This window comes from Poeciliopsis prolifica, unplaced genomic scaffold, assembly GCF_027474105.1.
Source record: "Poeciliopsis prolifica strain line A6 unplaced genomic scaffold, Auburn_PproV2 SCAFFOLD045, whole genome shotgun sequence".
Lineage (NCBI taxonomy): Eukaryota > Metazoa > Chordata > Actinopteri > Cyprinodontiformes > Poeciliidae > Poeciliopsis > Poeciliopsis prolifica.
Window position 1 is genome coordinate 4,385,259 of NW_026562420.1, and position 23,494 is coordinate 4,408,752.

A 23,494-nucleotide genomic window follows, 5' to 3' on the forward strand; every position below is an offset into this window, starting at 1 on the left:
AAGACAGCCCACACAAAGGAAAAAACACCTCCTAATGCATATATTTAAATGAGGAGAATACACATTCGTATAAAATGGTTTGTTTTGCAGCAGAAGTCTGAATCTCTTTGTGCTGAGTGAGAGTTTCCCAGAAGATGCATCTTTTGTTTGTGTTTTTATTTCCCTTTTTACTCAGTTAATTGTTTCTGTTTTTTCATGTCTTGGACTTTTGATGATCTAGGTGAGATGCTTATTGTAACATTCTTCTTGCATTGATTTTCTCTGGATAAAACTCTGGATATCTGAAGTCTGATGTCGTATGATTGCTCTTTCTCCCTGCACACGTATACAGACACAAGAATCTAGAAAGAATCTAGGACAGAGGAATAAATTAACGAGCTAAATCAAGTTATTCCTCTTTTTAATTCTTAACACCATCTATATTATCCTCCATTCACCTACTAAAATCAAATTATATGAAAGAATTTAGTTTTCTTTAAAAATCAAATAACTATTTGTATGTTTATTCCCTAATATATCTCATGACTTAATCTTTTCCGTAATACATTCAAACTCTCTCCTCATATTTCTTATCTCTTTTTCATATTAATGATATTCTAAAATAACATGTTCTATTGTTTCATATTTTCTACAGTAATCAGATTTGCCAGTAGAATGCTTTTGAATGTTGAAAAGTGTAAAATTAAGTCCTGTATGCCCAAATCTTAACCTTGCTTTTCTCCTTTCTATTTCGTTTTCCATTTCTTCTTTCTCCTACCATCTTCTGAATTTTATAAAACCATCTTCCTGTTTTTTCGTCATCCCACCTTTTTTGTAATTTTTCCATCAGTTTTTCTCTTTCCCTCAGATTTTCTTGTCTTAACTGTGAAACTAATATTATTCTGAATTGCCCTCTTTGCCCTTTTATCTGCCCTCTTCTACTCCAATATGTGCTGAAACACAAATGTAACTATCAAACCCACATTTTGTATTCTGAAAAATGTATGAGATATTTGTAATAAAATCTCCATCCTAGTATCTGATTGATTACATTTTACATTTAATAATGCAGAGTTTGAATCTGAACATATTCCTGTTTTTAATGATTTTATATCTTCTTCACATTGTAAAGCTAATAATGTTGCCAACATTTCTCCTGTGTAAACTGATAATCCATCTGTAATTTTTCCTACTTTCATATTGAATTCTGGTACTACAAAAGCTATTCCTACTTTTGCAGTTATTTTGATGCATCTCTATACATTTGAATATATTGCTAATAATTGTTTAAATGTACCTCTACTAAATAACTCTATGATGTAAGATTTATCTTGCTTCTTTTCCATTATTGACATATCTACTGTTGCTTTTGGTAGAATCCATGGTGGTATAATTGATATTGGTGTTGTTTGAGTAAAATTGATTACAAAATGCTGGTTTTATTTTGTAACCAGATTGCTGTGTATTGCAGACTTCTGCCCAGGTCCCTCTTGAAAATGAGGTTCAGATCTCAATGAGGTTTTCCTGGTTAAATAAAGGAAATAAAATAAAAAAATAAAATACATTTCTAAATCACTCATTTTAATTTTCTTTTTAGTTTTCCATGCAAAATTCCTCATTTCTTTCTTTTCAACGTGGGAGATTTTAAATTTCTCACGTTGGATGATCAAAGTTATTGTTTTGCAAATTTAACCAATAATATATTTCTACTTTTGTTCTTCTTAAATCTAACAGCATTTCTCCCATTTCTATTTCTACTGCTGCTCTTGGTGTGGTTGATGTTGGATAATGTCTAATTTAACCAGTTGAGTTTTAGCTGCTGAAGCATAAACTCTACAACCAAAGTCAATAATAGATCTTATAAATAAATCCCTTTTAGTGATTGCCAATCTGCTCCCCAGTCACTGCTAGTCAAGCATCTTAAAATATTTAAGATTTTCTTACATTTATCTACAACTTTTTGAATATCTATATTCAATTTTAATTTTTCATCAAACCATAGTCCTAAAAATTTTATTCACTTTACTTGCTCTAATTCTTAGTTATATAATAATTTTTTTTCTGAGTAAATATCATTACTTTTGTTTTTTCAACTGAAAATTTCAATCCCCATTGCAACACCCATTTCTCTATTTCAACAATAACGTCTTGTAATTTCTGTACAATGAAATCTACATTTTTCCCTCTCTTTCAAACAGCTCCATCATCTGCAAAAAGTGAACATCCCATTTCTTTTCTAATATGATGTCGTATTATGATAAATATCATTTATCATAATGGAGAACACTAACAGACTTATAACACTTCCCTGTGGAGTCCCATTTTCTACTCAATATACTCCTGATATTACTTTACCAATTCTAACTTGTGTTTTCCTATTTGTTAAAAAGTCTTCAATCCATTTAAATATTTTCCCTTTAATGCCCAATGTGTATAATTTAATTAATAATCCCTCAACCCACATCACATCATATGCTTTTTCTGTATCAAAAAAATCTGCCACTACACTTTCTCTATTTACTTGTGCTCTTCTAATTTCATGCTCTGGACAGCGTTGGATCATTAGTACTCCTCTCTTTTCAAAAACCACTTTGATATTTTGACATATATCCTTTATTATTTAAATAATATGCTTGTCTCTTATTAATCATTTGTTTCCATTATTTTACATAGATTTGATGTTAAAGCTTTTGGTCTGTGATTTTCTGGATTTGAATGATCTTTTTCTGGTTTAGCCGTCGGTTCTTCTTAAGCATCGCTGAATGAAAGGGGATTACTTACAGGTGTGTGGGAGAGCCTCAGAGAGGCTCAGCTCCCTGAGGACATCTAGTTAGGCACTGAGGGGACAGAGAATCCCAACATTCTTTTAACTATTTTCCTTTTTTTTCTATTTTATTTTCTTTCCCTATTGTGGTTAAAAAATTTCTCCAACATTCTCTTTTTGCATTCTTAATTGTTCTCCCTACCGCTTCTTGCTTTCTTTGATAATCAATTAAATTCTTTACATTAATTTGTCCACTGTGGTACCATTTTCTTATCATTTCTACACCCTGCTTTCTTTATAGAATTATCTGCTGCTTCCATAATTATCTTACAAATTTTTAAATTTATATCATTTATATCCATTCTCATATGTGCTTTTTCTAAGTTTATTTGACTCAAGTATCTAAATTGGAGGAACAATTTTTTGGAGGAACTACATGTTTCCCTCCACAGTTACATTTGTCTTGTACTTCTTTACATTCTTCTAACTTGTGATCTTCACCACATTTTGGACATTTACAAACTGCTGCCATGTCTCCTTTGTGACCTTTGACATTTCAAAACTACAAAGTGGAATATAAGGTCTAGTCTGAAAACTGAGATAACCTATTTTGATGTTTTTGTGGCAACTCCTTTTCTTCAAATTCAGTGAGAATTGACAAGCTTTCTACTTTTTCTCCATTTATAGTTTTTCACAATCTCTTCGTTATTCACTTTTGCACCTCCAATACTTCTTAGTTTTATAAAGATCTTCATATAGAGGAATCCCATAAATCACTCCTCTAATTTTTTTATTTTCTCCCATGATGTTTTTCTCCAACACATTTTTTTTACATATATTATCCACATTTAAAGACTTATTCTTTTGTTCTTCATTTTTAAAACTATCAATAGGTTTCCATCTCTCAAAATCTTAATCATTTCAACGTCTCCAATTTTCTTTTTTATTTCTTGTGTTTATATGTGTTTTGTCTTTTCCTGCCGAAGCCACCCCAGGTTAGACTTTTTCACAATCAAAGCATTTTCAAGACGCAGTTTTGAAAGTAATGTTTTTTTTTTAACAATGTAAGAAAACAGTGGAATAAAAAAATGTTGAGGATATCAAGCTATATTTGATCTTTTGAAACAATTTATGTTGTATAATAGAATATAGTTTTGTTTTGGGTCATGTTGTTCACACTTCTTATCAGTTGGCAGTAATTTTCACCTAGTTTTTTTTGCCAACCGCCAATAAATTTCAAGAAAAAGAAGAAACATTGTTGCAGCATATCTCTTACTATGGAGGGGCTGCCGAATAAAACTATATGAAGAATCTGATTGATATTTTTGTCTGAATTCTAATTACTATCAGAACTACAGCTGATAGTAACCAGGTTCAATAACAGAAATGTGAACTGTGCAAGTCAGGAGGAAAACAAACTTCCTGGAGGAATGTTAAAACTATCTATCCAGTAGCTTTGCACCAGCCTTACTCCGGATGTATCTGGCCCTCCAGCAGACCACTAAAAGAAAATGAACCAAAATAGTGTATACATATTGAGAAATAATCTAATAACTTGGTGTCGCAGGTGGCACTGTGACGGTGACGTTATATTATTATGACCAGAGAGAGACGAATAAAAATGAAATGTTTGTTCTGAATACACATGGTGTCCTGTCTCATTATATTTCAGACAAAGAAATAATTGACCTTCCTATGGTGTTGGGGTTGCCACTTACCCGTTGAGTTTTTAAGTGCATAAAAATACATCAATTGTGTTCATCACATTCAGAATTTTTGACTTGATCAGAAACCTCTTGAATTATGAAGTAACGCAAAAACATCCAACTTCATTTAATCTTAAAATGCTTTGGTGTCATTTCTGCTGATCTAAGTGCTTTTCTCCTGGAGGTCAGGCAGGTCAAGTCAACTTGCATTAGTCCACCTACCAATGGGAATCAGGAGGTCCCTTTAAATAGGAGATGGATTCTTGTGGCAGAAGGCAGATGGTTCTATTGCATAGGTGGTGATCTGACTTTAGCTTTCATAGCAGGACTCTGTCGTACTAACTTCAGTCCTCTTCCTGATCCCTTCAAAATTAAGTTTATGATTGAAAAGTTCAGAGGGTATTAATACTCCCAGTGACATCAGTCTCTCGATCTCTACTCTAAATACATGTATTTAGGGCAGTATGATTACTTTACTACCAGTGTTTGTCATGTAGTGTCATGCTGTGGATGATGTATGGGTTTATAAAGAATAAAAACACAAAGTCACATGTGATGGTAAGGAGGTGTTTACTCTTATGTACAAGCATGCGTCACCGAGTTGGAGACTGTCTGAGATATACAACAAAAAAGAAAATGCATAAGGTGCTAGAAAAACACAGATGAATAAATCTAGTCTCCATCAACTTACCCCCCACACTTCCAATCTACCTCCTACATCAACCCTCCCCCACAGATTGGCACTGGGTCTCACTGGAGAACCCAACCTACTAGTTGAAGATTAAAGTCCCTATATGCTGCTGTCTTTATGTTAGACATTACTTATACTGCTATAATGTTAGTGACATCAAAAAACTTTTATGGATCAGTGTCAAAGGTCAAACCAGGTCTCTCCATGTTGTCCAATTCTCACACAAAAGGTGTGGTTTGTGCACTCTTTGTGCTGCAAAAATATTTTGTGTTGCTGTCATATTTTAATAAATACATTAAAGTGCAAAATAACCTCCTCCCCCCCAAAAAGAAACCAAACAAAAGATTAACTGCCTCCTTTTCTATGGTTGGATTTGGAAACCGCTGAGACCATTTCTATTTGAATATTTTAGGGTGCCTGCCAGACCTTTGATAACTTACTTATTAATATCTTTATTAAAAACCATTTGTTATGCAAAACACACATTTTGAAGCAACCAGGTACTTGAAAAAACCCCAAACAATTTTCTTGTGTATTTTTGAAGAGCTGAACTCTGTGGATGCACCAACTGAAGTTTCACTACATCACCTTGTACATTAGAAGCAGTAAAGTCAGTATCAGTAAATTCACCATTTCAGTCTGAGATAGGTCATTATGAATGCAAGGGAGTGAGGATGGAAGTCAGTCTGTGTTTGACTCTGTGTGCTGATGCTTTGGGATGTGGCTCATAGAAATCTGGGCAAACAATGAACAGGGAGAAATCTGACCAGTTTTCAGATCTAAAAGCAGCTCTGCTTGATTCTTCCAGCTCCGACACATGCAACATGGCTGCCATCCATCAATACATAATGTAACATCAAGGAAACAGAGTTCCTGTTTTAGAAGGCTTAGTATCTACGTGAATACAAGCTGATAAAAATGAATCATGTGAAGGTTTCTCCTGAAGCAGATAACTAAGAATCTGTTTTGGTCTGGTTTCACTTCAGACTCTGTTCTACTCAGCATTAAACATGGATTTACCGACTGCTTTTCCACCTGGATCCACCTGATCATTGTGGTTTTACCACATCTTTGGGGTATTTCAGGTAAAGAAGTTATTTTCAAAGTTTTTGATAATAACACAATGAATGAAACATTTGACCACTCCATGTAGTCCAGCCTCTCTAGAATACAATTTCACCAAAAAGACAAGTTTGGTCAAAGCAAATAGTAAAAAACTGAGATTGAATCTTTCCCATTAAACATATATTAGTCCATGAAGAAAAGCTACCAAAGAGCATTAGTGGTGGCAATACAGGCAGTTACTGGAGAGTCCATATCATTTTAACATCTGACCACATGGTTGTGAGCCCGGAATTACAGTTAGGGCCAGAAATATTTGGACAGTGACACAGGTTTTGTTATTTTAGCTGTTGACAAAAATATGTTCAGAAATACAATTTATATATAATATGGGCTGAAAGTGCACACTCCCAGCTGCAATATGAGAGTTTCCACATCCAAATCGGAGAAAGGGTTTAGGAATCATAGCTCTGTAATGCAGAGCCTCCTCTTTTTCAAGGGACCAAAAGTAATTGGACAATGGACTCTAAAGGCTGCAAGTAACTCAAAAGGCCTTTCCCTCGTTAACCTGTAATCAAGTAAGTAGTTAAAAGGTCTGGGGTTGTTTCCAGGTGTGTGGTTTTGCATTTGGAAGCTGTTGCTGTGACCAGACAACATGCGGTCAAAGGAGCTCTCAATTGAGGTGAAGCAGAACATCCTGAGGCTGAAAAAAAGGAAAAAATCCATCAGAGAGATAGCAGACATGCTTGGAGTAGCAAAATCAACAGTCTGGTACATTCTGAGGAAAAGGAATTGACTGGTGAGCTTGGGAACTCAAAAAGGCCTGGGCGTCCACGGAAGACAACAGTGGTGGATGATCGACGCATACTTTCTTTGGTGAAGAAGAACCCGTTCACAACATCAACTGAGGTCCAGAACACTCTCAGAGAAGTAGGTGTATCTGTCTCTAAGTCAACAGTAAAGAGAAGACTCCATGAAAGCAAATACAAAGGGTTCACATGTAGATGCAAACCATTCATCAATTCCAAAATAGACAGGCCAGAGTTAAATTTGCCCAAAAACACCTCAAGAAGCCAGCCCAGTTCTGGAAAAGTATTCTATGGACAGATGAGACAAAGATCAACCTGTACCAGAATGATGGGAAGAAAAAAGTTTGGAGAAGAAAGGGAACGGCACATGATCCAAGGCACACCACATCCTCTGTAAAACATGGTGGAGGCAACGTAATGGCATGGGCATGCATGGCTTTCAATGGCACTGGGTCACTTGTGTTTATTGATGACATAACAGCAGACAAGAGTAGCCGGATGAATTCTGAAGTGTACCGGGATATACTGTCAGCCCAGATTCAGCCAATGCTGCAAAGTTGATCAGACGGCGCTTCACAGTACAGATGGATAATGACCCCAAGCATACAGCCAAAGCTACCCAGGAATTCATGAGAGCAAAAAGGTGGAATATTCTGCAATGGCCAAGTCAATCACCAGATCTTAACCCAATTGAGCATGCATTTCACTCGCTCAAATCCAGACTTCAGACGGAAATACCCACTAACAAGCAAGACCTGAAGGCTGCGGCTGTAAAGGCCTGGCAAAGCATTAAGAAGGAGGAAACCCAGCGTTTGGTGATGTCCATGGGTTCCAGACTTAAGGCAGTGATTGCCTCCAAAGGATTCGCAACAAAATATTGAGAAAAAACTTTTTTGTTTGGGTTATGTTTATATGTCCAATTACTTTTGAGCTCCTAAAATGTGGAGTGTTTGTAAACAAATGTGTACAATTCCTACATTTTCTATCAGATATTTTTGTTCAACCCTTTAAATTAAACGTTACAATCTGCACTTGAATTCTGTTGTAGAGGTTTCATTTCAAATCCAATGCGGTGGCATGCAGAGCCCAACTCACAAATATTGTGTTACTGTCCAAATATTTCTGGCCCTAACTGTATATTGCATGCTGCTAATATTACATTTACAACAATAGTTCTAGATAAGCTGTACAATCAGTACAGCTGATCAGTGATAGTTAGGGTAGCCTAAATTTTTATATTTTTTGAAGCATGCATTCATTGACTAGTTACGTTTCCATTACAAATGTACCAAATCTTAGTCCATATTCTGTTAATAATGTCTCGATTGCAATGTTCCCTTTAAACAAGAAATGAAATTAAAATCACAAGTGAATAAGCTTGTTCACACGATAAATCATTAAAAAAATCACAGCAGTGACAGATGTATACAACAACATAAAATATATTCATATTTCAGACATTGGCAATTTCATTCCTGTGAATCCAGAAGAGTTATGGATTCAACACATTTGAATGACACACAAGTATTTATGGACTGTGTGATGTTGTGAGAGCTCTGAAGAAGCCAAATAGATCCTCTTACTACTTTTGTCATTACTTGCCAACATAAGGCTGTTGATAAATTGACTCATATGATGCAACAAGTTTTCCATTGCAGTTCTGCAAGACACAACTATTTCAATACGGCTAAAAAAACATCTTACCGTAAAGCAAAATCTATTGAAAACCTGAGCTTTTTCAAAATTGGCGCGCTTCCATAAAGCATATTTATTTTCATAATTTCAGTTTACACAATTTCCTGAATATTGGAAAAGCAGCTAGTTGTTTGATGCTGTGATAAGTGCTTCTAAAACTCTCTCTTCAGGCATTGTGCACCACCTCAGCCTTTTCTAGACATGCTAGCTTTTTCAAGTTTACTCACAATTGAGGCAGATTTGTTTTGAAACTGTTGAAGTAAGTGAACCCAAAATTCTATTATGCTTTTTATCAAATTTTCTGCCCCTTCTGTGTTGTAAAACTAACAGTAATGCACCCCAGTCAAAGGTCTTCCAATCTTTAGTGTTGTGACAGCAACAGCTTCTTTTATTATTCTTCTTAAGGAAGTTTCATAATCTCATGTGTTCTTCTGTTGTGACCCTGATTGACACAGCTCCACCAATGCAAAAAAATTGCTCGTCACAAAAATTTTTTTTTTTTAAATCACAAAAAACCCCAACAAAAAGCCCTTAAAATATTCAGCATAAATAAAAAATGGGAAAGTCAGTATTTCCTTTAAAATATACAAATAAATACTTAGTTTTGTTTCTTTAAAACTGCATCAAAAGTTTTTAGTAAGAAATGTGGCTGCTTTTGATAGGATCACTTGGTACACTAATTATGCTAAAAAGCTGTGTGTAGTGATACGTATGGCATATAAAACATTGTCTCTTGTTTTAGATGGTGATAATAATATCCCTGTGTCTTATTGGGCACACACTCTGTCTGTATGAGCAGTCTTAAATAAATATATACACAATTTCTGCAGCAGAAAGGAGTGGAAGCAGGGTCGATGTGAAGACTGCAGAGGTTTATGAGCCACTCTTCTGCTCCCATTCCTGTGAAACAAAAACACAATCTGTAACAACTTGGAAGCATTGTTTTGTATGTGTTTGAGTTTCAGTCTAGTATCTGTGAAGAACCAAAAAAATATGTGCACAGACAAGATAAAGGTAAGTTTAATCAAAGCTGATTGTACAACCTCTTTGTGGTGGAAATTTTAAAAAAGCAATAGCATGCAGAAGTTTATTGTCATAAAATTGCTTATGACAATGAGAATTCTGCTTAAGAAACCCAGGTCCAGTAGTGGAAGTGAGACATTTTGTAACGCATGTCAGGACTTTCCAGACACTCTTGAGAAATTTGATATACAAGTTTGTGTTGTTTGTGCAGCACGAAGAACCGTTTTTTTGTAATGTTGACACATCCTGTCAGTGCACTACAACCAGTGTTGTATAAAGTACTGAAATCTCGGAGTCAAGTAAAAGTATAGATACCGCTCCAAAATATGACTTTGGTAAAAGTAAAAGTCATTGATTGAAATGTTACTTGAGTTAAAGTATTAAAATACCTGAAACATCTTGTACTTAAGTATGAAAATTACTGTAAAAATGGATGTACTCGAGTAATGTAATGAAAAGTACAAGTAAAAAGTAAAACAAGTCAAATGCAGTTTGAATGACATTTTTTATATTTTGGTAAACTTGTCAAATACACTTAAAATAATGTACACAACCAAGTGCAGGCAAAATGAAACCTGCTAATAGATATACCTGCAGCATCATTTAGTTAAGAAAATTAGGTACTTTACTTAAACCACAAGATTAACTTAACATGGCTTTACAACTGAAATAGCTTCTTAGTAAACCTTCCAGGACAGAAAATACAAAGTTTCTATAAGCCTCAAGTTTTCCCTTTCAGTAAGGTCAGTGCTGAAAATGAGAAAAATAAATAGTCAGTACAGAAAATGCAGCCAAGAAAAAAGCCTGTTACAATTACTTTACTTCACACACTATAGGTGCAACAACTGGTCATTATGCAAAAGAAAAAAAGAATTGGGAGGGAAATGCAGCTTATTGACATCTGAAGAGGGAGAGCTTTTTGTTAACTAGGTGTTTAATGGGAGAAGCGAAACAGACCTCAGTGAAGCTGACACCCCACCTACTCAAATAATCCAGCAAATACTCTGATTGGTTAGTGCTCCGTTTGTGCTCCATTTGTGCTGTTAAATGTTCGTTTGTGCAGCTTTGGTTTCCGAGATATTAAAAATGATTTTTTAGGCCATCCAGAATATATACTTTTTAAGATTACAATTACTGGGAATGTGTCATGAATTTTGTGTCAGTTGGTCACAAGGCAAGAAATCTATTTCCTTTAGTTTCTCAGGAGAGTTTGGATGTAAAATTTGTTGACTCTCCCTGAGTGAAACTCCGACACCTTGAGGAAGGGGGAAACCTAGAGAACGGCTGGCCAAAATTAGCGTTCATGAATCGAATCAACCTCGAGTTAGACGCCGCTCACACCGGACATTGGAACAGCCAAAATCCAAATTGAAAACTTTGCTGTGTTTGTTTTAACGGCACAAACCTGCACAAACGGAGCATTAATGAACCAGCCCACTTTGATTTTGTTTTGGAGCAAAATGCGGAGATGGTAACTCTGGATGACCTAAAAAATCATTTTAATATCTCGGAAACCAAAGCTGCTCAATCGACCATTTTAACGGCACAAACCCACACAAACGGAGCACTGACCAATCAGACTGTTTGCTGGACTTTTTGACATAGTCGGGAGGTGCGAAACCTGTGCATCCTATTGGTGGTGATGAACAAGCCCAGGCAAGCAGGCTTTGTTGCAGTCGATCAGTAGGTGGGATCAAAACATTTGCGTTTCTCTCGCTTTTTTGTAACGAGTAACTAAAGCACACACTGAAAATGTATCAGAGTAAAAGTATGAAATTAAATTTGGAAATGTAGTGAAGTAAAAGTGAAAGTTATCAAAAATTTTCTTACTCAAGGAAAGTATGAAGTACTCCAAAATATACTTAAGTAAAGTAGTGAAGTATTTTTACTTTGTTACTATACAAGACTGACTACAACACCAGTCGTCTTTGTGGGAACACTGATATGAAAGTCTTTTATAGGTTTTTGTGTTGTGTATCATGTCTGTTCAATTTTATGTCTATGTGGACATAGTAGCGATCTATATAGTCTGAATCTACATGTGTACGTGTGTATGTGTGTGTATTGCATATCAGTGAAAACAGAAATAAATAACATGATGTTATTATCTTGGTTAATTATTTCTTTTGGGCCAATCTTACAAATAATATTTCTGGTGTCATGGACAGGTCTGTAAAGTGCATAATTTTAAATACTTCCGGTTACTTCATGTTGCTTATTCTCTTCTTTTTCCTCAAACTAAATAGCTTGAGGGAAAGCTGTTTCCTCAAATTACCACTAAAGGGGTAATTTGGTAACCATCAGTAAGATGAGCAGTGACATCTGTCAGCACAGTGAACTCTGACCTTGGCCTTCCTCAACACATGTCCTCTGACTGTTGATGGCTTCTGGCTGCTCTGCTGCCGGCGCAGTAGGGATGCGCTGTTGACTGGCAGGGTACAGGACTCTGTGTCGCTAGTGTCGCAGCTGGAGAAGGGAGAAGACTCCTGTGTTCTCCGCAGCATGGCTGGAGACTGTTAACGGGACAAAACACAGAAAATTAGGCTGCCACCTCGGCCAACCATCAGTGAGGAAACAGAGGTGGAGTTCCAACCTGCAGATCTGAGGAGGCAGCTTTGGGTTCAATGGTGAGGCCCAGTGTTACTCCTCCACTCAGAGCTTTCTTCAAACTTTCCTTGACCTCTATTGCCTCCAGCTCCAGGTTCACTCTCTCTTCCTCCTTCAGCTTGCACTCATCTTCCACCTTCTTCAAGCGCTCCAGCAGAGATGCCTGTGAACGTTTGCCTGGTGTTTCCGGAAGAAACAATTACTAGTTTTGGAAAATCCTGCTAAAATGAGCCTTCTTCTTGGCTGATTTCCTACCTGCAGCACTCTCCACAGCAGAGCGCAGGTCTCTCCTCTCCTTCTTCAGCTGGTTCAGATGGTTTCTAATCTCCTGTTTCTTTTTCATCAGCTCCTCCTCTTTGGCCTGCAGCCGCTTGGCATCTGCCTCGACACGGTTCTTGCCGTACTTGCACTGCTCTGCATCTGCAAAACAAAGACTGGCTGTTAAAGCATCTAATAAAGGAGACAGTGAGAAGGCTGCATGATGTCAGCCAAACGGCAACGGAGCCGCAGAAATCAGTCTTACTGAATTCGTAAAGCTAAACTCCCCATTCCTCAAATTGTTTGGAGGGGAAATTGAAGTGTTACTTTAAGTACATTCTGCAGAGTTACATGAAGGTTACAAACGCTCTCAATCACATCGAACAAAAAAAACTGGGAACCCACCTTCCCATCTTTCAGTTTCTATCCTAGACTCAAATCTTCCTGGAGTCCATCATACATGTTGGGATAACGTTTTGTGAGTTTTACAAATATATTCTCCTAGAATCATCAGTTAGTACATCCAGGATTTCAAGATGTTTATTTTATTTTATTTTATTTTTGTGATCGATATGATTGTGTTGGAATATGTTCTCATCTTAACCTGTCTTTAAGTTATCTTGTGTTATGTGTTCATGTTTACTTATTTACTTTGTAAGGTACAGCTTTATGTTCTATATCCTGTCACTCTCCGTTTATGTGCATGTTGTACTGTTGTTAGCCACTGGGGGCAGTGAGAGCGAGTTATTATATATAGGCAGCACTGTTCTAGAAAGAACCAGACGAAGAAGTTTTCTCTATGCCTGACCGTTCCACAATAAAGAACACAGCTATCTAACGAAAATAAGTGTGGTTCATTGTGAAGATGAGTGCCGAACAAGAAAACACAACAGATTGATTTTGTCTTGCTACATTAGAAATATTTGCAAAGAACTTTGCAACATTTTTTGTCCTTAAACATATTCAAAAAAGATGATTAAAACATAACGAGCAGGTAGATTGGACACACACAACATTTGTATTTTTAAAGAACTTAAATATCTAGATTTTTCTTATTGGCTTTATTGATAACTTGACATAAAGTAAGGCTGAAGCATCAGAATAGTAAAAGTAATAAATACAGCTACCTTGATGAAGGAGTTAGTCATTTAAAGTCAATTTTTGTGAAAAATTTGCTATAAACTCACAATTATGCATCAGTATGGAAGAGGATTAGAGCCACTGGGAAAAAAGGAATTTGACTTTTTTCTCAGAAATAGAATTCTTTGAATTGTGAAAACACCATCAGGCAAAATCTAGTCCTAAAATTCGATTCAATTCCAAAATTTAGGACATACTTTCAGTTTAGATAAAGTTCAGGTTTACAAGTGCTTTACAAAGGAAGAAACAGTAATATCACCATTTTTATAGGTTAGCAAAATACTTCATATTTATTTGGATTTTGTCATAGATGGAGAAAGGATAACAATTCTGAGATTAATGTCAGAATTCTTTTTTTCTTCTGTTTTTATTGTTCCTAATCCTCTGCTGTACATTAGAGCAAAATAGGGATACTTTTGATTTCGTATACATTTCCACAAAAACTGGAGGGACTGATTGATCAATGGAGCCAGACACACAAAAACATGAGTTCCTTATGCTCCACAGGAGAATTCAGAGATGCTGCTGTCCTCCCAACACTTACTGGAGTTGTTGCGTTTCACAGATGCCGTCCCACTGACTCCATTCTTCTTGGGCTGACTCTTTGGCTCAGCCTTCTGTTTGGAAGCCATTCCATTGATACTGGCTCCCTTCTTTCCTTTGAACTGGAGCAAACAGAAAAAGGACCAGGGAAGGTTTTTAAATGGCAATTCTAATATTAAAACACAAAACCTTCTTTGGGATTTTTGTCAGGCATCAAGTATGAACAGTGCAGTAACTACGACTTATTTGTCATTTATTTTTCTGGTGGGTGCGATCTGTGTTGAGAAAACCTTAAACTAGGTGCGAGGGTGTATGTACCAAAGAGGGCCACACACACTGGAATCTTGGGCCCCTAAAGAAAAATTAAATTGGGCCCCCCACCCCAAGCAGCAGCTGCTGTTACAATTTTTTGAATCTATCTGACCCATCAAAAGCGTCACAATTTTGAAGGCTTGCAACTGCTTTGTTTTCTTTGGTCCAATACTAATAACTAGCACAATATTTACTGCTCATGAATTTTACATGCAACAGTTCACAAACAGTATGCAAGTAGGCTGCTTAAATTTCTTCTTTTAGTTTTAGATTGTTGAAATATTTCTCCCCATGAGCAGCAGTCATAGGCAAGATCAAAAAATACTATGCAGTTGCATTCTACTCAGGCTGCAGTGTATAACATTAATAACAAATATGTTTCTTCATATTTATTAAATATGGCTGTCAATCAACTTCATTCACTCACTGCTAAATGTGCTAATGGCGGAGAAACAACTTATCATTACAGTAAAACTGTTTATCTTCCATCATTGGTAGCTATGCTAGCTAGACTGAGCATTTACAGCAGGCTAGCACAGAGCGAGCGGGAGGAAGGTAAAGCTAAATGAGATTGTGATTAACAGCACTAAGACCCGCCTCCTGCTTCTGATTGGCTGTTTCTAGCACTTTGAAATTTTTTATTTTATCACACTTAGATAAGAAGACTATTTGTTCAGAAAATTTTTATTGTGAAGTTTAGTTTCATTTTGAAAGGCTTATTTCCTGTTGGGCATATGTTGTAAAAGAAAAATTTTATTGACAGATTGTTCACATTATTCAGACACAGCGCAATACAGTTTTTGACCGTGTAAACTGTGTATAGTTAGAAAGAAGGAAAAAAGGAATTGTAAACTGTAGCTGTCATTTTTATATTTGCATAATTTTTATAGTTAAAGAATTTTTGTTAAATTCATGCTTTTTATGCGTCCTTTACTCAGTGTCTAAGGAATGACATAGATATTGGATCTGTTGCCATAACAATAATGATGACAACATCTACAAACAAACAGTGTGTCATAAATCATTAAAAATGGATACAGTTCTGTTTTTGACATAACCAGAGTTTTTTTTTTTTTTTTTTAACGTACTAAAACTGGTTACGGACTTTAAATCAACAGGAAGTGACTTCCAGACTGCAGATCCTTTTTATAGGTCAGGTTTGCCTGTACCAGCATTTATAAACTCTATATGGAGAGCTCATTTTGGAGAATACTTCACCAACAGACTTATCAAAAGCCACACTGCTTGCCTGACTTGTGAATACTATGAATTTAAAAGTGCAATTATAACTCAGTAACTTCAAATTTTGGACCACAGGTTGTAGAGAAAGCCACAAGTGCCACCGTTCAATAATTTAAAAGGTCCAACAGTTGATACTTTACACCTATGAAAATGTTCATAAAACCTTTAAATGTTCATTAAAAACATTTCTAAAATTAATTATATATCTTGATATACATGTGTTTAATACTGAGAAAAAAAATGTAATACAAATTTTTTTCAAGGCTTCATCTTCCATAAACTCACAACACAAAGTAGATTCTCCCCATTTATGCTGGGCTTCACAGCATCCGCCACCTCAATGCAATGTGTGCAGTGTTGTAAAAATGAAATGATCGCAACATTTTATTAAGAACATTGTTGCTGTGAATTGCAACTAATTGGAGTTAACATTAACCAGAAATGTACGTAAGTGGACAATAAAACCAGACCAACAGCGTCTCACAGCCGAGGGAACTGGAACGCCATACTGGTCTGTCAGCTGACTGGCTGACTGAGATCTTTCATGTAACCCATATTATCCAAATATTTAGGATCCTTAATTATTGTATGAATCATGATTTCCATGACTATAGTTATGATTGAAATTAACATTTGAATGACAGTATATTAGAAATGCAGTAAAGTAGGTGAATCCTTCTGAGATAAAAACCTTTGTCCACATCGACAGCCTTCATTATTCAAAGGAGCAACACTTTGTGGTCTATGGTCAAAGTTACAATTGCTGGCGACATTACACAGTGCATACATCAAAGGGTAAGAGGTAGACCTCTATAATAGCCTGTGTGGTGCCTCATCTGGTTGCAAAAGGAGTCTGGCAATGTAGAAATATTAAAACGTAGTTTAAATGAGCAAACAATGTAAGAAGCAAATTATCTAGGAGTTGATCTGAGGGAAACAGAAAATATAATGGAAGGGATGCAAGAGCTAAGTCATCGGTAAGGAGTAAGTTAGTGACGATTAAAAAAGAAATAAATGCAGAAGAGTTTGTATGACAAGTTTATGAATTAGTCACCTGAGTGGAGTCCAAAGGTTTATGGTCATCAGTGAGGAATCGAGAGGATATTTTAGAAACAGGAAATTTGTAGTGAGCAGCAGAAGAGGAGGAGGAAGTGGGAGAGGAAGCTTTGGAGGAATAGCGCATCACAAGTTGAGGTGATGGCATATTTTCATACAGATTTCTACTCTTCTGTTGCACTTCCTCTTTCGTCTGCCTCCCCCCCCGTGTGGTGGGAGTGGAGCACTGCAACTCAAGTTCCTTGAGTTAGACAAGGAAAGCAAACAAACAAGGTGAAGAAAAGGAATGGAAAAAAAGAAAAACAGCAACAAAATAAGGATGACAGGAAGGAGAAGAGGTCACAGTTAGTACAAGCAGAGAGTCAATATGTCACGTTATCTGGATACCCACCCACCCCTAACATTACCCATTAATGGACAATGTTAACCATTATCTGGATAATAATACCTGGTAACATTAACCATCCAGATAATGTTAGATATTACTAAAAGTTACATTCAATTGCAAAAGTATTTAAACTCCTAGTTTTTAAGATTTCATAATGAATAATTGTCTTGAACATGTTTCACAAATAATCATCTGATTATTTCAATCATCTGAGTCTTTGCATTCAGCCCCATGTGTCTTGGTGGATTTATAACTAAAAACTGTATAATGTTGTTTGTTCTCAATACTTCCTTTTCTTCCCTGCCAGGTTGTTATTGTAAATAGGAACATGTCCAGAATAGCTTACCAGATTAATTAGAGGTTGAATGAATGGATGGATGTTAAGTGTTTTGCACAAACCCCTGACTGCAGATTGGAGAGGGATTGGCAATGACCCCACCCACTCTACACTAAAATCACATTTAGTTGAAGAGTCCTTCTCATTCCCTAAATGTTTTAGTACCGTGGTGAAGTTACAGTAAGTTTGTGTTGGATATTTGATGAACATGACTGTGCTTCCATGAACCATAAAATTGCGCAAATTGAGAGTATGAAAATAAATCCACTTGATGGAATCTGACCAATCCAAAAACAACTCACATTTTTTGATCAAATATTTTTCCTCTAAGATAAGGTGGTTTTTCAGCTGCATCAAAACAGATCTATTTCATAAAACTGAAATGGAAACAACCAAGAAGATGGCAAGAAGAAGTAGGAGAATGATAATTTAGTCAAAAATATTGGGCTTACGTGATGAGTTGTACTACTCTATTGCATCAACTTTACATTATGTCAATGACATATGAGGCAAGTAACAAAAATTGAGCTATTGTTAAAGAGAAAAATGTTTTTATATAATAAAAATGTTTTTGTCTAACATGGCAGATTTTGGAATGGGTTTAATGAGTTAGAAATATTACAAAATTCCTTGCAAATGTTTCTAAAGCAGAAATTGATGTCTATGATTGCCAAAAAAAAAGTCACAAAAACAATTGAGAAATCCTGGAGGAACTGGCCAGTGTTCTTCAGCAAACCTTTGAGTCCTTCAAAGAAAAGCTGCATTAACATTCATTTAATTACCAAATAGGTGTCTGTGCTTATTAATTAAATAGCTTCTGATGGAAATTGGTAATGAGTTTGCATGTTCTGCCTGTGCATGGTGGGTTCTCTCCGGGTTCTCCGGCTTCCTCCCACAGTCCAAAAACATGACTGTCAGGTAAATTGACGTCTCCAAATTCTCCCTAGGTGTGAGTGTGTGTGCATGTGTGTGTGTGTGTGTGGTGTGTGGTTGTTTGTCCTGTTTCTGTGTTGCCCTGCGACAGACTGGTGCCCTATCCGGGTTGACTCCATCTCTCGCCCGGAACATAGCTGGAGAGGCACCAGCAACTCCCGACCCCTTTAGGGACAAAGGTGCTTGAAAATGGATGGATGGAAATTGGTAGTACTCTATTTTATTTAAGGGTTTTGAGGGTAAACAGGGTATGACCACAAATATCCATCTCAATTTGTTTTATTTTTATTAATTTAAAATGTTGAAAACAACAAATCATCAAGGCAATTCCCTTGACTTTACAGTTATATATTTGTGTTTTAGCTCCAGTAAAACACAATGAAGTTTGTTGTTGCAAGGGGAGAATAAAACTTGAACGTTCAAGATTAAGAGAAATTTTATGAAACATTGCAATAAAAGTGCCCAGGTGTCCTTACCATTCCATTTATAGGCACATCATCATAGTGTAGAGCCATACCGGAGGGACAGGCATAGCCATTGACTTGGTTGTCAAGGTATGGATTGGGAGAGATAGCACGTTTACTGGTGAAACTGTAGAGATAGAAGCATAACATTATGTGAGTGCTCATGAAGGGGTAGGCAACAAAGCTGAAAACAGAAAGCAAATGCTGTTCTGCTCACCAAAAGGACTGCTTGGCCAGTTGAATGACGTTAGCGGTGGTCTCCACATCTATGTAGTCATAGTGCAGGGTGGCTGGGTCAGTGGTAGAGCCAGTTTCGGCCAATAACACCCCCAACCAACGCCCCATCATCTCAGAGGAGGAGGCCTCAAGAAAAACCAGAGAACACAGTAATAATACATGAGTGCAATGAATCTCTTCTTTAGTAAGTGTCTTCCAGAGTCCTATCAGTAGTTCACCTCCAGCACTGCCACCTCCTGGCCATTACGAAGGAGGCGGAAAGCGAAAGGGTGTTTGTGGTCGAGGCCGGGGTTGACCTCACAGCCTCGAAGGGGCAGTGAAGCGATGTGACTCTTTAGGTCGTCACGGTCTTTGTGGAGGAGTAGCTGGTTGTCTTTCAGGCGGCACCAGCGTTCACGCCAACGGTTATTGGACAGCACGTTCAGATAACCTGTCAGTCAAAACACAGGCAGTCCATAACAGATTTCTTATTTGCTTCTCAGGTGTCCTGTCTTGACATAGTAGACAGCTTTACAAAAAGGATATCCTAAAAAGGAATCTCAATTGACTTCACTAAATCAAGATGTTGGCTCCAAAGTAGACATGCTACATTGATGTAACACTCGTGTCAAACTCCAGTACTCTAGGGTCAATGTTCTGACTACCTGTGCTACCCATCAATCCATCCTACCTTGTGGTAATACGCACACTATGTTCCATACTGCTTACTCACCAGATTTCTTATCGATACATCCTACCTGTGGAAGTTTTGTTTCATTTGTTTTATTAGTCAAAGATTAAGGTAAGCTCCATTTAATTTATTTTATGTCTGGCTTTCATTAAGCTGCTGTTTTACTTTATGTTTTAAGTTTACCTGACAGGCAGCCTGGAAACATATTTAGAACTGACTTTAGTTTGCCAACTGAATTGTTGCTACTGTACTGTATACTGTAAACCAGAAAGTCACTGCTTGGTGTTAATGTTAATCAGGACAAAATACATTTTTGTGAGCTTTTTGTCACAAAAACTTAAAAAGATTTTGTGACAAAATAAACATTTTTTACTTTATTTTGCTGTAAAAAAAAGTAAAATAAACATTTTTACTTTAAAATATTTCAAAGTACAATATAATTTGAGAGAACTCAAATAATAAGCTTATAAACTGGAATTTGGACCTATCATCAATTATCAGTGAACAGGATTGGGAAAGGAATTGCATTAAAACTCACACAATGTCCATAAACAGCCGTTTTAGAATTCTATAATTGAAATGGCTAATGTGCATCTATGTTACGCCTGTGCATTTAAATGAATACAATAATAACATCTCAGATCTTTATGTAAAGTGTAACTCTAAAGGGACTCTAATACACTGCATGTGGGAATGCAGACAAATCAAAGCGTTTTGGACAGAGGTGAAAGATAATTGAAAAAAAATGATCTTAAAGCAAATTTCACTGGATCCTAAATTGTTCCTGTCAGCTTTATACTATGAGAAACATACTGTAACTTTAGTAAATAAGAATGTACTTTTATAAATATAAGCTCATTAGCTGCAAAAACATGTATTGCTTATCAGTAGACTCAGTGTCACACAGTGGTTAAAGCAGATGTCGTCTAATTTGCCGCTAGAAAGTTTAACATATATTAGGAAATCCAAACAGTATCTTTTTGAGAAGATTTGGGGGCCTTTCATTCATTTGATTAAGGACTTAGACTTGTCAGAGGGTTCGTTTGAGTTCTGATTTGCTAGAACTTGCGGTGTGTCATACTGTATAGATATGTACATTTATATCTAACCAATTTGTAATCTGCTTGAATACCCCCGTTTTTGAGAAGCTGTGTTTTTTGTTCTCTTTCTTTTTCTTTCTTTGGTTTTTGATTATCTGAGTTGAGTGAGAATAATTACCGTCATGTAACAACTCCAAAGAGAACCTGTTCAGATAGTTACATGATTGTATGTCTAAAGTGGAAAATCTCAATAAAATATTTTGGTAAAAAAAAAAAAAATACTTTGAAATATTTTAGTTTAATAATACTTCTTTTTTTAAAAAAACATACTAAGCGCATTGCGATATTATGTGGGACTGAAACTGTGTATGTCTAAGATGTAATAGTGTATATTAAGCGTAGCACAGAATTTTAAGCACAGAACAGAAATGTTCGGAGGACACATTTTTATTGTGCTGCATTTGATGAAGACTGCTATACAATGTATTAATGGGCAAAAAAGATTTTGTGGTGATCTGTATTTGTAGATATCTGTGCTTAATTTAATTTCAATAAAAACTTATTTTCCCTGTCTGACACAGTTTTGTCCTTACAAAAACTTCTGTATTTTAAATATTTTTAAAAGGTAGGCTCTTCTGAGGGAGGGTCTTAATGCACCAATATAAGCTACCCACATACTATATTTATCAGGTATTTTGACTAAATAATTTAGTGCATTGCCATGTTCAAAGAAGTAGGATGTTCTGATTAGGGAATTCAGCATATGAAGATGTGAATGTGAAACGGGTAGAACATTCTGATGAATGCTCCATCGACATCCTATCCTTTAAATTTAAAAAATGTAGGCTACTAGGGTTTGGCATAGGTCAGGTCAGTTTGGATTGTTTTTTGCCTTCATCCATGGAATTAGCATTTAACAGAGCTTTTGCTCAGGTTATCTTTGTCCAGTGAAATCTGTCAATATAATCAAACGTAAAAGAACTATAAGAATTGAAATACTTTTTTCACAACACCGTAAATAACCGAATTCATACCTGTCAACGGTAGTCCCATGTTGACCAGTAAGCTACAATATTTTACCTAACTATTCCGATGTGCTCCTGTATTAGTATTTTTCTGTAAATTTCCCGTATTATAACATAATTATGTCACCCAGTTCTGACAGTAGCATCATTATTTTAAAATTCAAAACTCAGCAGGTATGTAGTTTCCAAAATAACTTGTATCATACTGGCTACTAAAAATTGTAACATCTAAAACATAGAACACATTCTACAGCGCCCATTTGCAAAAGTGATACCAGGTGTGCAAATAAACATAAGTGAACCATTAATAATGCCAAGGCTTTGCCTGGTTATAAAATCAATAGTTGCTAGTGGCGAATCGAGCCATGTACCTCAGCACCCCTGAAATATGAGTCGTCTCATATTTGACTGTTAAACGTCGTGTTCCGTATTTAACATAGTAACATAACTGGCCGATAGACATTCCTATCACACTCATATCAATACTAAGGGTAACAATAATGACTATGTGGAAGTCAGCAGAAATAGACAAAAAAAGTTATTTGAGTATTGATTTCTCCTCAATGTCTTCCAACCAAAACCAAAAAAAATAGAATGAAGTGCAAACGATGTCTTCTCCTGTCACCTTCTCCCCTTCACAATAAAAGTATACATTCAGGTGTGAAATATATACAATGTATTCAGCAGAAAGGCCCCCAGTGAACACACAGAATGTCCCAAACACAAAAACATGTGAAACAACATCACAAGTACAAAAAAGACAACACACAAAGGAAAAACTAAACAGCAGCGACAAACAAAACAATTGAAATACCAAACAGTAATGGGGAGGGAGTTTAGTAAGTCGGCCACGATGGCTTCTTTTCACAGGAATAGGGGTTGAAATTGAAAAACTCTCCAGATTGACTGTTACCAAACTGCCCACCTGAGGGGGATAAACCAGCTGGAAGGGGAGGACCTGGAAAAATGGGTGAAAAAACTGAGGAACGACCAGGGTGAGGTGGCTGAGCCAACTCAACTGGGTCCCCGGGTAACACATCAGCTGGCTTCAAACGGTCCACCGCAATACTCTCCTGATTATCCCCCAACTCCACCAAAAAAATTTTAGGTCCCTTCTCCAAAGCACAGAATGGACCATTGTAAGGAGGCTGAAATGGTGAGTGGCGAATAAATACATACTCAGCAGACATTAAAAAAAGCTCTCTAATATTTTAGAAAATTTTGGTTTAACACAAAATGTCAAACAAGCAACACACACTCAAGGACACACACTGGACCTGGTTATCAGTAAGGGTGTGAATATTTCCAATGTCTCTGTAACTGATGTAGCCCTGTCGGATCACTTTGCTGTTATCTGAAAGTTTTATTCTTTGACCAACTTGGACAAACAGCTGCTGTCACAAATGTTCCTTCACACAAAAACACAGCAGAAACATTTAATCAAATCTCTTCCTCCTCACCCTTAAACTGTAATGATGTAGATAAGTTGGTAGATGATTTTCAGTCTGAAGTT

The 23,494-nt window shown here is 36.4% G+C and overlaps 1 protein-coding gene across 2 annotated transcripts in view; it reads right to left on the reverse strand.

Moving 5' to 3' along the window:
• Positions 1–5,002: 5,002 nt before the first annotated feature.
• The window catches only part of afap1 (actin filament associated protein 1), a 78,654-nt gene continuing 60,162 nt past the window's right edge, over positions 5,003–23,494 (reverse strand). Inside the window, exons 10-18 of one of the 2 annotated variants that reach the window (XM_055056528.1) lie at positions 19,465–19,676; positions 19,227–19,372; positions 19,022–19,136; positions 16,886–17,128; positions 14,279–14,399; positions 12,592–12,756; positions 12,323–12,513; positions 12,075–12,242; positions 5,003–9,606 (exon numbers count right to left, since the gene is read on the reverse strand). In XM_055056528.1, the coding sequence (XP_054912503.1) occupies positions 9,580–9,606; positions 12,075–12,242; positions 12,323–12,513; positions 12,592–12,756; positions 14,279–14,399; positions 16,886–17,128; positions 19,022–19,136; positions 19,227–19,372; positions 19,465–19,676 (1,388 nt within the window). In that variant the 3' untranslated portion in view covers positions 5,003–9,579. The remainder of the gene's footprint in view (positions 9,607–12,074; positions 12,243–12,322; positions 12,514–12,591; positions 12,757–14,278; positions 14,400–16,885; positions 17,129–19,021; positions 19,137–19,226; positions 19,373–19,464; positions 19,677–23,494) is intronic. The other variant, XM_055056529.1, reaches the window with a different exon arrangement.